Genomic DNA, 15,721 nt, shown 5'->3' on the forward strand with positions numbered 1-15,721 from the left:
AGTGTCCATGGCTGTCAAAACACAAACAACAACCACAGCCTTAAAGGTGCCCTAGAACTAGATGTAATATAAGTCTAAGGTGTCCCCTGAATGTGTCTGAAGTTTCAGCTCAAAATACCCCATAGGTTTTTTTTAATTCATTTTTTTAACTGCATATTTTGGGGCATCATTATAAATGAACAGATTCAGGGCTACTGGCCCTTTAATTCTCGTGCTCTCCGCCCACGGAGCTCGCGCTTGCCTTGAACAGCGCATAAACAAAGTTTACACAGCTAATATAACCATCAAATGGATCTTTACAAAGTGTTCGTCATGCATGCGGCATGCATGCGTCGGATTATGTGAGTATAGTATACTGTTATATTGTTTAGATTTGATTCTGAATGAATATGAGGCTAATGCTACACTGTTGGGGAGATTTATAAAAAATGAAGTTGTGTTTATGAATTATACAGACTGCAAGTGTTTAATAATGAAAATAGTGACGACTCTTGTCTCCGTGAATACAGTAAGAAACGATGGTAACTTTAACCACATTTAACAGTACATTAGCAACATGCTAACGAAACATTTAGAAAGACAATTTACAAATATCACTAAAAATATCATTATATCATTGATCATGTCAGTTATTATTGCTCCATCTGCCATTTTTCGCTATTGTTCTTGCTTGCCTAGTCTGTTGATTCACCTGTGCAGATCCAGACTTTAATACTGGCTGCCCTTGTGTAATGCCTTTCATAATGTTGGGAACATGGGCTGACATATGCAAATATTGGGGCGTACACCCCGATTGTTACGTAACAGTCAGTGTTATGTTGAGATTCGCCTGTTCTTCGGAGGTCTTTTAAACAAATGAGATTTATATAAGGAGGAGGAAACAATGGAGTTTGAGACTCACTGTATGTCATTTCCATGTACTGAACTCTTGTTATTCAACTATGCCAAGATAAATTAAATTTTTCATTCGAGGGCACCTTTAATTGCCATTTTGCAAATAGTGACCACAACTATCAAACTCCAAAAAAAAAAAAAAAAAATTGTATTTGCCAGTTCACCATTCATATTGACCATGGCTGTTAAACTCCAAAACAAAACAAACCAAACCAAACCAAAAATAAAACCAAACAAGGAAAACAAAACAGACAAAAACATAGCTATATTTGTCAGTTCACCGTTCACAGTAGAGCTGCACGATTAATCATATCTCAATCGCAATCGCGATGTCAAGCTTGTGCGATTATATGACGCAAAATGCTGCGATTTTATGAACTAAAATAATAAGTTAATAAATAAATAAATAAATACATGTGTGGACACAACAACCCATTATCTGAGAGCTGTTTGCCCATTTTATACACCGCTAATAAAAAGAAGACCAGTCAGTTTCAGTTTAGGCAGTGGCATGTGTGGCGCGCATGGTCATGACTTTTCCGGTGTGCAGCGCAGAGAACGGGTAAAGATGGAAGCGGAGCAAACGGTCACTGAACTGGTGGCAAGAAAAAACGCTACCTCTGTTATATGGCGATATTTTGGCTATAAGATTATAAACCCAGATTAGTAGTGGTTGAAGAGGAAAGTAAACTACCCCTTTACTGAGCATGCTCAGTGCTCACCCACCTCAAGCTCCTTCAGCAGACTCTCTGCAGGTTTCTTACTGGTGATTTTGTTCTTATAGATCTCTCTGTACTTTTTCACATGTTGCCGATGGCGTCGGATGTGTTGCCATGACCACATGTGAAGGCGGGGCTTGATGTTGACCTCCAAAACACCTGTGATCACATATCGCCACCTAAGATAACCACAAATACAGAAAGTATAGAACCTCACCGAATTAAACAAGTACAAATTGAATTATCAAACTCAAAATGCACTTACCACTGACGAGCATTAGTGTGAACCGGCACATATGGACGATACTTCCTGTATGGGAGGTTACGGGTCATCATATCCACCGAGCCCAACAGCTCCAGAATGCTGACGTACTAGAAAACGCCATAAAGTCATATAAATGATTTGTGATTATTTGTTCACTGAATTGGACAAAATTAAACAGACATTTTCCACACCTGTGGCCGGCTAAGTTCAACAGCCACCTCAGCGAGGTTGACCACTAGGTCCACTTTCGGAGAGGAGAAGTCCACATCGGAGCGAGGATTCATGCGCAGCTTGGCTTTCGCAGATATTGGACGAAAGACTAAATAAGCAAAGCGCAAAAACATAGTTGGTTTGTATTTTCCAGAGAAAACAACACACATTTTTGAATGAAAGAAAGAAGGAGCTCACTGAAATGATAATCCTGAGGGATGGCGTTCTGGACAGCTACACTGTGCTTCATATATCGCTATGAAAAATACAAATGCACAAACAATGAAGATGGGAGATGATTTTCATTAGACTCAAAGTTGAGTCAAATGGAGTTGTGAAGACCTACCAGAGCCTCCTCAGGGATGTGGTTGGAGTAGAGCTCTGAATTCACATTCCAGTACGCAAACAGATTGTCCAAACGTACGATCTAAATGAAGTAACAAGTGGCATTAGTGAATAATACTGGTTAACTTTGCTTCTCATAACCGTGAAAGTGAAAAAGACAAGTTTTAAACCTTAAAAAACAGCTTGGCTTTCTCATCCAGAAGACATGGGTTCCAATTCTGATCAGCTGTCTGGAAAATTTAACAAAAATGTTATAATACAGACACATAGCCAAGTTATATTTAACCACAAAAACCATATATTGTATTCATAAAACAATATATTAAATGTGGGGTGCATAATAAATATTATTAATGCTGTCAAATCGCTTAATCACATCTAACATAAAAGTTTGTAAATATATACATACGTACACACACATATTATATATTATATATATTATATATATTATATATATATATATATATATATATATATATATATATATATATATATATATATATATATATATGTGTGTGTGTGTGTGTGTGTGTATGTATGTATATACAGACATAATTCGTTGTGGTTCTCGAATCTGATTGGCCGAGAGCCTTTACAAGCCATGCGATATTGCCCCAGTTTCAGCACTGGAACCGTTTCACCGCTGTCATGGGAAAAGGACAAAGATATTGCTTTCCTCAGTGGACAATCAAACAGATATTTTTATAATAGATACAATATTATGGACATCAACCTAAAGAACGAATGCCGTATCAGATGCAGGTAATACACTCGTTTAGTCGATCTCTCTCTCATTATACCATAATTCTCTACTCTACATAATACAATAAGCTTCAATGAAGCAACTCAACGTTCCTTCAATACTACATTCTACATATACATATATTATATATATATACATATATATATATATATATATATATATATATATATATATAAACACGTATTAAATATTTACAAACTTTTATGTTAAACGCAATTAAATTGCAATTAATTGATTTGACAGCACTAAATATTAAATATATATTTTATATGTATAGTAAATAAAAAATAATATATATGCCACAAGAAAAGTTATTGATTTTTATGATTATGTAATATATTTACATATAACGTTAATATTTAATTCAATTTAAATTAACATATTTTATATTTTTTGTTTAATATTTAGTTTTATAGTATTTATTAAATATGCTATATTGTTATATTTTATATTATTAAGAAATAATAAAAATAAAAAATTAAATTAAAATTAAATTAAAAAATAAAATAGGCTTTACTGTCTTTATGCAAAAAATATATATAATACTATTATCTCTTATCATTTTGTGTTTTTGGTGTGAAATATGATTCATCCAATAGAGTCATAATTTACTAATTTTATTTTGCATGAAATTATTGGCACACCTGGAGACTGAGGTTCTGCAGGGACACTCCGAATGAGAGCGGAGCACTGGGATTGGTGACCTGAAAACATGTTTAACATTGAGAAAGTAAGGGTAAATATTAAGCGCTAAAACACACAGAATTGACTAAAAAGTCTGCAACACTTCATGCCATATGAATGAAAAAGCACATTCAAAGATGTAAACACAGAAGAACATATATCACAGATTTTAGTATATAAAAGCTCCAAACGGAAGAAGCTGCAGAAAATGTCAGAAGTACTCACATCATCCTCGTAGCGGACGTGTATGTTGGATATTTTCACCTGCAGGTTTTTGATCACCTGTGTAACCAGTTTCTCCACAAATGTGTCCTGTTTCTCTGCCTTTGGATTCTCTGAATTCAAAGACAAATGCAGATATAAGTCATCTGTCTCCATGTACAAGCAAAGCAAGCACAGATGGTCTACTGCACCTTTTTCTGCTGCTTTCTGTTTGGTCTCCTCGATCCGCTGCAGCTCCCTCTGCCGAGCTTCCTGTAGCTGTCGCTCTTCCTTCTCTGCATCATACTTTATACCTGCGTGAACAGATACTTTCTTTTAGGAGACAAAAACTCCATTTATCTGCACTTTGATATTTGAAAATTTGCAAACCTTTTATTACACACTACATGGAAAGTAATGCCTGTAAAAGCATAATAGAGGCACTTTATTTGTCTGGGTTAGCTGAAGTAGCAGCTCTTACTAGCAGTTGGCACGATGAGCAGGTAAACTTCATCCAGCGTGGCCTCCACAGACTGGGTGTACAGGTTCTTCCAAGGGATCTTCAACTCCAAACGACCTGATAAGGACAGATAATAGCTCTGAAAGAGCTCAAATCATACTTTATGCTATGACAGCACATACTGGTTTTACAAAGTGAAATTTAAGTCAACAATTATGATATTAGTACACACTGCAAACAGTTCAACACAACACACTGAACTCAAACATCTGTCAGGTACCGTCTCCTCTTACCAATGTGTCCTGCTCTGACTTTGAAAGGAATGTCCAGTTGACTCTGTTACAAACATAAAAGTCACATTAGAGCACTAGTTCAACTTCACAAAGCATTAAAAAACACACTGAAATTCTTCTTTAATGGATATTCTTCACCAAAAAATTGTCATTACAAACATAAATCAGCATACCAATGCATTTTCTTTTATCTCAAGGTTTCTTAATATGGCATCACCTGCAAAAGAAACATTGACATATTAACCGCCTTTATCTAAAATAATTCATATCATTGAGCAAATATTTACTGTGGTGCTAAAAGTTACTTATCAGTGAGTCGATTAAACACATGACATATCATAAAACTCTATAGGAAGGTCCTCCAGGACATCCCTATTGACCTTTTCCCTTGTCTTAGTCTGTTATTATAAATGTTGATGAATTTAGCATTCAGTACAATGAATGAATGAATGAATGAATGAATGAATTTAAACTACAGCAGTGATTCTCAAACTTATTGGCTTAAAAAGGCCCTCATTGCCCAACAGAATTGCCTCATATTTCCCCATATTTCCTCTAGTATTTCTGCTTGATTTCAAAAGTTTTTTTTTAACAGAAACTGGGACTATTAATTACAAACCAAATTCCAAAAAAGTTGGGACACTGTAAAAATTGTGAATAAAAAAGGAATGCAATAATTTACAAATCTCATAAACTTATATTTTATTCACAATAGAATATAGATAACATATCAAATGTTGAAAGTGAGACATTTTGAAATGTCATGACAAATATTGGCTAATTTTGGATTTCATGAGAGCTACACATTTCAAAACAGTTGGGACAGGTAGCAATAAGAGGCCGGAAAAGTTAAATGTACATATAAGGAACAGCTGGAGGACCAATTTGCAACTTATTATGTCAATTGGCAACATGATTGGGTATAAAAAGAGCCTCTCAGAGTGGCAGTGTCTCTCAGAAGTCAAGATGGGCAGAGGATCACCAATTCCCCCAATGCTGCGATGAAAAACAGTGGAGCAATAACAGAAAGGAGTTTCTCAGAGAAAAATTGCAAAGAGTTTGAAGTTATCATCATCTACAGTGCATAATATCATCCAAAGATTCAGAGAATCTGGAACAATCTCTGTGCGTAAGGGTCAAGGCCGGAAAACCATACTGGATGCCCGTGATCTTCGGGCCCTTAGACGGCACTGCATCACATACAGGAATGCTACTGTAATGGAAATCACAACATGGGCTCAGGAATACTTCCAGAAAACATTGTCGGTGAACACAATCCACCGTGCCATTCGCCGTTGCCGGCTAAAACTCTATAGGTCAAAAAAGAAGCCATATCTAAACATGATCCAGAAGCGCAGGCGTTTTCTCTGGGCCAAGGCTCATTTAAAATGGACTGTGGCAAAGTGGAAAACTGTTCTGTGGTCAGACGAATCAAAATTTGAAGTTCTTTTTGGAAAACTGGGACGCCATATCATCCGGACTAAAGAGGACAAGGACAACCCAAGTTGTTATCAGCGCTCAGTTCAGAAGCCTGCATCTCTGATGGTATGGGGTTGCATGAGTGCGTGTGGCATGGGCAGCTTACACATCTGGAAAGGCAACATCAATGCTGAAAGGTATATCCAAGTTCTAGAACAACATGCTCCCATCCAGACGTCTTCTCTTTGAGGGAAGACCTTGCACTTTCCAACATGACAATGCCAGACCACACACTGCATCAATTACAACATCATGGCTGCGTTAGAGCTTAGATCGGGCCCAACAAATCAAGCCCGACCCTACCCGAGCCCGAGCACGTTGTGTCCGAGCCCGGCCCGGCCCGACACGTCCACTGTAATTATGAGCCCGAGCCCGATTTAAACCCGACCATTTTTAATATGTGGGCCGTTATAACCAGGGGCGGCGCCAGATTATTTTATTTTTTTTAACGCAGGTGCTGCTGTGCTAGATCATAGGCTACAGGGGGGAGCTGCGCAGTTATATAAATTATATAAATACTATTAATAAATGAGCAAAAATTGGCGACTCAATATTAAATATTAAATTATTTTAATTATAATAAAGTTTTAATTTTATTAAATTGAACAAGCTCAACATTCAGCATTCAATCAAATATTCTTAAAGATTAATTATTATTAATAATGTTACTTCAACCTATTGTTATTTTAACATAATATGTGTGTGAGCAACAAGCAAGATGTGCATTTGTAAATTCGGTGACAGCGTGTGTTACGAGTTTCAAATGGTGTAAGTGTGTCCGTGGCGCGCCGGCGCCTCCATATCAATATTATATTGTCTGCTATATTGCTTTTTATGTATTAAATCCAGGTAATTGGATGATGAAAAATGTATTAAAATTAAGATACAATTAATACTAAACGAAATTCACTTTAAAGAAAATCTTTCTTCAAAACAAAACTTAACAAACTTGAAACTAAATGTGCTTATTTAATGGCTAAAACACGTAGGCTATAGCTAGACTCTCTTTTTGTACAAATTGCAGCACATTCATTTAATTCTGAATTTTGCATATGTAAGTTGAAAAGCATTTGTTTGTGCATAGTAAAACATATCTGTAACATTTATCAAGTTCATAATTGTGCGTGCATTTATTAATTATTATCTTAATGAATAATACGACAAGGAAGAAGCATGTAAACTGCGTTGTTTGTTTATTAAAACTAGTTTAAAATGTTTCCATACCTCCGATTTTCCTCCAGACTTGCTCAAAGTTAATTCTCCTGTTTTATTTTTTTCTTTGGTTCTTCAAGCTCCATGTTGTACTTAAGCCTCGTTTCGGCTCCGACAAGGTTTTGTTCCGTCTTCTGAGGGGTGTCAACTCACACCAGAAGCATTTCAGAAGCGAAGCGGCTGGATTCGCGAGACCACTAGATTTGCCTGGCAAACATTGTTTTCGTTAATTTTTTCATGTTTTTAATGGCTAAATGGTTATATTTTGTCCGGTTTGATTGTGTTTATTGCTATGCCATACTTTATTTTGCTGTAGCCATACAGATGAAGTTAAAACACAACAAAAAACAAGAAATTTCAAGTTCGAATCTCTTGTCGTCAGTTTCTGGCATCGTATTAATGTGAAATATGAGCGGGAGTTTACTCAGGGTGATTATTTTGACTTTATTTTGTATTTCAGCTGCGCGTCTTGGACGCGGCGTCCGTCAAAAATATCTTTAGCGAAGCGGCGCGGTGAGCCGCTTCTGGGACGCTTCTCAAACGCACCGCGGCGCGGCTGGTGTAAACACGAGCATTGACTAGAGTGGCCGCGTATCAGCTCCGGTAGCCGCGTCGCAGCCGTAACGCGCCGCACGCGTGTAGTGTAAACGAGGCTTTAAACGAGGCTTTAAGCTACTGAATAGTACAACACGCACAACAGGTGTGATGCGTCACGCGTGCGAGACTGCGAGTGGACGAGACGCTGCGCATGACACGTGACAAGGGCCCGACCCGACCCGGCCCGAGGACGGTGGCGGGAAATATCGGCCCGACCCGGCCCGCGGGTCGGGTCGGGCCGAGTCCGGGCTCGGGCTCGGGCAGAGAATCTAAGCTCTAGGCTGCGTAGAAGAAGGATCCGGGTACTGAAATTGCCAGCCTGCAGTCCAGATCTTTCACACATAGAAAACATTTGGCGCATCATAAAGAGGAAGATGCGACAAAGAAGACCTAAGACAGTTGAGCAACTAGAAGCCTGTATTAGACAAGAATGGGACAACATTCCTATTCCTAAACTTGAGCAACTTGTCTCCTCAGTCCCCAGACGTTTGCAGACTGTTATAAAAAGAAGAGGAGATGCCACACAGTGGTAAACATGGCCTTGTCCCAACTTTTTTGAGATGTGTTGATGCCATGAAATTTAAAATCAACTTATTTTTCCCTTAAAATGATACATTTTCTCAGTTTAAACATTTGATATGTCATCTAAGTTGTATTCTGAATAAAATATTGAAATTTGAAACTTCCACATCATTGCTTTCTGTTTTTATTCACAATTTGTACAGTGTCCCAACTTTTTTGGAATCGGGTTTGTAGTAAAATAATTCCAAAAGATTCAAGATTCTGAGTCAGTATGTTATTTACCATAGAAAAAAAATAGTTATTGAGGAGGAAAAAGGAAATATCAGTTAATATCTTATATATATATATATATATATATATATATATATATATATATATATATATATATATATATATATAAAATCATCTGTCATGTCAGTTCTGTGGCCCCCTTAAAAATCTGCTGAGGGTTAAGAACCACCGGGATGTAGATCAGGATGGTTTCTAAAGTTGCGTCCCAAATGATGCACTATACACTATGTACACTATGTACTCATCCATGTAATACGTGAATTGTATAAGGTTATTTTGTCATTTAACAACGGAGTCTGATACCCCCTCCCCCGCTGCAACAGTTGAGTGCATTAAGTGTCTAACATTCCACACTTCATTTTTTCCGTTAATTTAGTGCATCATCCAGGTATTTAAAGTGTACCATTTCTTTTTGGAATTTTCAGTGTGAACACACTACTTGCAGGATTTATACTTAAAAACATCATAGAATAGTGCATAAGTATGTGAATTGGGATGCACCTTAAGTGATTTTCTGCTCCATCTATTGACACAGTCAGAAAATTTCACAATGTTGTTGACATTTTATGGTGTCAGAAATATGATTTTGCGTATCACATGTAGGCATATGACAGTATCAAATTTAGATTTTTGAAGCTTTTAATCACAGTATACTGTATTATCACAATATTGAAATAATTTGCAAAAAAAGGTTTTGTTATATTATAAAAGGTTTAATAACTGTTTGTTCATGTTAGCTCAGCTCCATCAAATAATAGTTACAACTTTTGATTTTAATGTTATTAAATGTTGAAATTAACATTAACTAAGATTAATACATGCTTTAGAAGCATTGTTGATTGTCAGTTTATGTTAACTAATGAAGCCTCATCGTAAAGTGTGAATGAACAGAATCAGAACATATGCAAACAAAGCCTAATCCTAAGGCATGTTGTAGTCCAGATTAAAATATAAAAATTTGAAAATAAATAGCCTTAATTTTTTTAAGTATTTGGTGCTGTGATGAACACTATTGCGAATACAAAAATCTGAATGGCTATTTGAAATATTTAAACACTAAAAAGGTAGTGCAGCTGCTTTGTTTCCGGGGTAACCACTGCATTTCTGCAGTTCCATTTGTTGTCAGAGAGTAAATATGCATTTTCATTCAGTGCGTCTCCTTCACTCGTTCTGCCATGTGCTGCTCATGCGTGTTGGGCTTGTTTACATCAGTGCGCATGCCTCTTTGACACAGCATACGGTGGTGTTGTGCATTTTAAACGGTTGATGGGTAAAGCATTCTTAGAATGCATTCTACAAATCTGAATAATTCGTAATAAATAATTTTATAATAATTATCAGTGCCCACGATAACAATATTGTGCATCGTAGTTGATCCGTACAGACCAAGCACCGTGGTTTGAAACCCACGTAAATGTCAAATTGCAAAGTTTAACCACCGTTGAGTGAGTTCATCATTTGCATGTGTTTTAGGTCCTGTCATTCAAGCAATTTTAAACCACATGAGTGCAAGAAGATGCGAAAGAGAACTCAATTCAGAACTTGCACGCTGTTCACATATACGCAACATGGTTCAACATGCCCGTCGCTTATGGCTAATGCATATTTAATCTGTGCATTCAGTCTTAAAGTGACAGCAGCCTAATAAACCTGCTGCTTTCTGTATCATTAATGTTAATTAAACAACAAAATACAAAGAGAAAAGCTTTAACAAAGATTAATTATATTTAATGTATACAGTGAAGACTATATGCAGTGTTATTTTACATTTGATTATTCAATTTCTGTACCTGAATACTGTTAGACTTAACTGAAAATCATAAAGCACTGTTTATTTCATTTGTATCTTTGTTCTATTATATTTTTATCTATGCTTATAAATTGTTTATGATTTTCTCTGCAGATTCACTCCCCAACAAGATCACCCCAATCATTCTAGAGCTATTCAAGTCATCTGGTTAAGTTTTCATATCGCAGAAAAACAATATCACAATGTCCGTATTTTCAAATATTGTGCAGGCCTAAATCAGACAAATTGTTAGTTTTCATAATTATCTGATGGTATGGACAAATGGTAGGGATCTAGCAGTGAAAACTAATAAAAGAGGAACATTTTATAAAATTAACCTCTTTTATTCGTTTTTTCAGAATATAGTAATGTTTCTGAAAAGATACATATTTATGTTTCATAATGTTCATAAAAGAAACTTAATGAAATGGTACATCCATGTTAAAAGACATTGTAGTCATACAATAGTCTCTGACTAAAGTCAATGTGAACATGCTCTTGTTTGGACAGTCAAGGACCAGTGAAATGCATGAACAGAAGATCTCAGAATGAAAGTGAAGCAGTCTCCACTCTTATACAGTAGGAGGTTCAACCAAAAGTGAAAACTGTCTCATGCATTACTTGTGTGGTACTTTTTGGACAACTTTGAAGCTGGACAGTCCCAGGTAACTTCCATTATAAAAATGCAACTGGACATTTTAGAGCCTCATGAGAGTGAACATGAGTGTACATGTGGGATGAACTCTCCCAATCAAAGCAATGCTATAATTTAGAGTAACAAATATACTAGACAGAGGAGTTAATCAACATCCCTACAATAGATTATGCATGTAGTAGTGAGTTAGCTTATAGGTTACATGTTCAAACCTGTCCTCAAAGTCAAAGCACGACTCTCAGATTCCAGTGTAAGGTCGAGCTGACGCTTAACGCAAACAGTCATATGGTTCTCTATATATTTATGAATTGACACAAACACGTTTTTAGCAGCAGACACATTAGGATTTGACAGCTGGCACGTTTACTGTACCTCCCCATATGCCGAGGCTGAGCTGCGAGCTGTCGAGGTTCACCACATAGTCGCCCAGAAACCTGTTCAAGACATCGACCACCACTGACTCAAACACCATCTTTACGCGCTCCTCACACAACCATCAGCATGCTTTCCTTCGTCTTCGATTCCTGGACCGCTTGAGAATGTAGTTGTATTTACTGAGTGTCCCGTTTCCTGAAATAAACATCACTGGAGGGACAGGGAGGTTCTTCGCACGCTTCACTGCTCTGCCTGTGCGACACTGCCCTCTGCTGCCGAACATCCCGTTCGACACTGGAGGAGACCTGCGCGAAACGTCCGTTGGGGTCATGTGCCCCTCGTGAGCCAATCAGTAATGACTTGTTGAGTCAGTCAAACGATAAAAAATGCATTTAAAATTAATAAGTCGATATTATCCCTGAGTTTTTTCGCTATTATATTGTCTCTGTAAAGAGCAGCCAAACAATACTAGATTTATTTTTCAGATGTATTTTGGTCCCGAAGTTTTATTATTTATTTATTTATTTGTGATATATTTTTGATTGATACAAATACATACAATGGTCTTATTTATGCAATGGGTTTATTATTATTACTGGTTTATTAGAGATATTTTATTTTTCTTTGATATTTTAATTTACTCATGTCATCCAAGATGTTCTTTCTTTCTTCAGCTGAAAATAAATGAAGGTTTTTGATGAAAACATTCCAGGATAATTCTCCTTATAGTGGACTTCAATGGTCTCCAAACGGTTGAAGGTCAAAATTACAGTTTCAGTGCAGCTTAGGGCTTTAAACGATACCAGACAAGGAATAAGGGTCTTATATAGATAAACGCTCAGTCATTTTCGAAAAAAATACGACTGTATGCTGTATATGTTTTATAAACACAAATTATCACCTTGCACGTGCTTCCGCTTTCCATATTCTCCAAAAAGCTCCAAAAATGTCCTATGCTTTCCCTATTCTACTAAAAAACAGAACTGGTGCCGCATTTGTTCCGTAAGATGAATAGGGAAGGCGTAGGACATACGGCGTAAGCTTTTGGGGGAATACATGGGGGTGAGTAAATTATCAGGAAAATTTTATTTGAAAGTGAACTAACGATCTTTCGTAACTCTTTAATCTCGATTAAGAACAATCGTAAAGTTGTTAAGACATATCTGCTGTTGAAAAATATAGCCTGACTTTTTTCTGTTTTATAGATTGAAAATGGATTTTTTTATGACTGTATTCATCTACTGTAAATTTAATAATAAAAAAAAAACTAGATAAATGCGAAGTGCCATAAAATGAATTATTTCTGATACAATTTTCGTGTATTTTGACTGGATGCTTGTGGTTTGCTATTGGTGGGTCTCATGTGAGTGACAGGTTTCCCCGCCCTCGCACCAGTAAACACGTCATCAAAGAGATGTCGCTGCAAGAGGAAGGTAAATTTATTTTGATTAAAGATTATGAAACACATGAATTTAATGCTGCATTTACACAACAACAACGTAATGGAAAAGGTTTTCCTTTGTATTTTTTGTGTACAGATGACAATGTTGTTAAAATGATCCCTGTTCACACGGATCCATGAAGACGCCTAAAAACGTTGTATTCTGCTGCCAGGCCAGTAGATGGCGATGTCAAAGATGTCTTTGTAAAGAAACACTATGCGCCTGTAGACTGAACACGTAATACGCATACGTATGATGTCACAGTTTTCACATATAAACATTTTTGTAGTTTACATGGAGATGATAACTGTGTCGTTTTCAAAAACCTGTACTATGAAACTGAAGTTTGTGTTTTCAGGCCCCCTAAAACATGGAAAAATACTGTATATTTTAAGTTTATTACAAAATATGCTTCTTGAAAGTGTAGCAAGAACGACTCGCTAATGTAATTTGTGGAGCTTCATGGGAGTGGGCGTTCCCTGCAAGCACTTTTTGTGCAATTTGCTCATTGCTACTCTCTGATTGGTGGAATTTTCTGTACAGCATCATGGGTAATGTAGTTTTTCACCATGAAATCAATCAGCGTTCACTTCCTGCACTCTACTGCACCATAGCCCTGTATATTTGCCTCATTCAGTTTATTTCTTCTGTGAGATCAGCAAAATGTTTGAATCATAAACAATCATAAACATATGACACAATCTATGTAAGTTAATCAAAGACATAGTGACAACAGCAGTATTTCACTAAATATTTCTCAAGTAAAATGCATCAGGGACCTCTCTAAAAAAAAAAAATAGATGAATCAATGAATTACCTGAACGAATCAAAGCTCAGCCTCGCCAACCTGTTGTCTGGATGTAAAACTCATATGTATTATGTATCTATGGTAACACTCACCTCCAGTGAAAGTGCTGTTGTCATAGCAACAGCCGCAGCTTATCTTTCACCTGAAAATCCTTCAGTCACATAATATGTCCATATTCATTTGTTCAATATCCGAATTACATTATTGGTGTGTGTGTGTGCTTTCCAGAGGTGCTGTGAAGAGCTGATCACAGCAGAAGGAAAGTGATAGCAACTGATAGCATTTTGTTCAAGATTTCTATTGATATTGTGATATGTTGTTATTGTGAATTCTTTTGGCCACGATAATTGTGTAGTGAAAAATCTGATATCGTGACAGCCCTACTCCATACAAACAATTTCATTGTCTGAAGTCTCATAATCCTCACCACTGGCTTTCAACATTTAATACGCAACTGATCTGACTGTCCTGCCCTCTTTGAAACCTCATGAGGTCCTTTTTTAAACACTGGATGGCACACCTGCGTCTGTCTTTCTTTTTCATTGTCTAGGCATATATATTCTTAGTATGTAAGGGGATGGTTGTAACACTTTTTAAAGATGTGTTACATCCCAACCCACCTCTGTCAGTCAGTGTTTAAGCAAGCATTATTAGCATAATGACTTTGAAATTAGCAGGTTAAAAATGCATCATTTAATGTATGAAACTACAATTTAATCTAATGTAAGTTTTAATTAATTGATCTGCAAAAGTTTAAGTATTGAGCAAAATATAGTTTTGATCAAAAAAGTTATATTCTTACCTTATATTCTTTTTTTCTTCCTTAAAATCTATATATTTCCAACCTTCACAACCATTTATATGGGATCAGAATGGGGTAAAAACACTGAAATGATCATGACTCCTAGCTTATCCCTGATTGGTGGAATTGATGGTGTTACAACTCTCCCCGTTATAACCATTCCTAATCTCCCATAAGTAAAATTTTGACAGAAACATGAATTATATGCCTCATAAGTGTTTCTCTGTGGGCTGCTAAATAAACCATCCGCCATATTGGAACAGTCATGTGCATCTGAAATAGTTATTCACATGTATGAATATGTATATCTGCAATAGACATTAGCAGATGATTTTCACAACACTTAGTTTATTATTAATGTGATAATTCTGCATATGGATATTGCATTGAGTTTTACATAAAAAAACACAACCAGCACATTCTCACCTCTATCCCATTTCGTCTGGAATGTATAGCTCGGAGGTTATTACAGCCATAGGCTGCACAATGCCGTTACATTTTTGATGAAATTCACTGATTTGTTAGTGTGAGTAAACAGCGTCATATTAAACGTTCCAAGATGGCGGATCGACGCGTGTCACCCGGTGGCTATTTTTGGTCTAGCGCCTAAAGAAAATCTCACAGGAACCTCATTTTTTTGTTATAGCAACCTCAAATTTGATTTTCTAGTAATTTTCTAGTAAAAGTACAAATTATTTTGTAAAATATATATTTTGTATAAAAGAAAAAATGTTTAGTTCAGTACATAGGCCTAAACTTAACTTAAAGGGTTAATTCACGCAAAAATGAAAATAACGTAATTTATTACTCACCCTCATGCCGTGTCACACCCGTAAGACCTTCATTGATCTTCGGAACATAAATTAAGATATTTTTGTTGAAATCCAATGGCTCAGTGAGGCCTGCATAGCCAGC

General features: G+C 36.4%; 1 protein-coding gene across 3 annotated transcripts in view; it reads right to left on the bottom strand.

Annotated features, from left to right (window-relative positions):
- The window catches only part of vps13a (vacuolar protein sorting 13 homolog A), a 90,539-nt gene extending 78,532 nt beyond the window's left edge, over positions 1 to 12,007 (bottom strand). For 2 of the 3 annotated variants that reach the window (XM_067395485.1, XM_067395486.1), the window contains exons 1-13: positions 11,752 to 12,007; positions 5,008 to 5,051; positions 4,835 to 4,877; positions 4,563 to 4,658; positions 4,294 to 4,395; positions 4,106 to 4,215; positions 3,841 to 3,900; positions 2,604 to 2,663; positions 2,435 to 2,515; positions 2,287 to 2,344; positions 2,070 to 2,197; positions 1,879 to 1,985; positions 1,621 to 1,792 (exon numbers count right to left, since the gene is read on the bottom strand). In XM_067395485.1, the coding sequence (XP_067251586.1) occupies positions 1,621 to 1,792; positions 1,879 to 1,985; positions 2,070 to 2,197; positions 2,287 to 2,344; positions 2,435 to 2,515; positions 2,604 to 2,663; positions 3,841 to 3,900; positions 4,106 to 4,215; positions 4,294 to 4,395; positions 4,563 to 4,658; positions 4,835 to 4,877; positions 5,008 to 5,051; positions 11,752 to 11,851 (1,161 nt within the window). In that variant the 5' untranslated portion in view covers positions 11,852 to 12,007. Of the gene's footprint in view, positions 1 to 1,620; positions 1,793 to 1,878; positions 1,986 to 2,069; positions 2,198 to 2,286; positions 2,345 to 2,434; positions 2,516 to 2,603; positions 2,664 to 3,840; positions 3,901 to 4,105; positions 4,396 to 4,562; positions 4,659 to 4,834; positions 4,878 to 5,007; positions 5,052 to 11,751 lie in introns of all 3 variants that reach the window. The other variant, XM_067395484.1, reaches the window with a different exon arrangement.
- Positions 12,008 to 15,721: the final 3,714 nt, after the last annotated feature.

This window comes from Chanodichthys erythropterus, chromosome 9, assembly GCF_024489055.1.
Source record: "Chanodichthys erythropterus isolate Z2021 chromosome 9, ASM2448905v1, whole genome shotgun sequence".
Lineage (NCBI taxonomy): Eukaryota > Metazoa > Chordata > Actinopteri > Cypriniformes > Xenocyprididae > Chanodichthys > Chanodichthys erythropterus.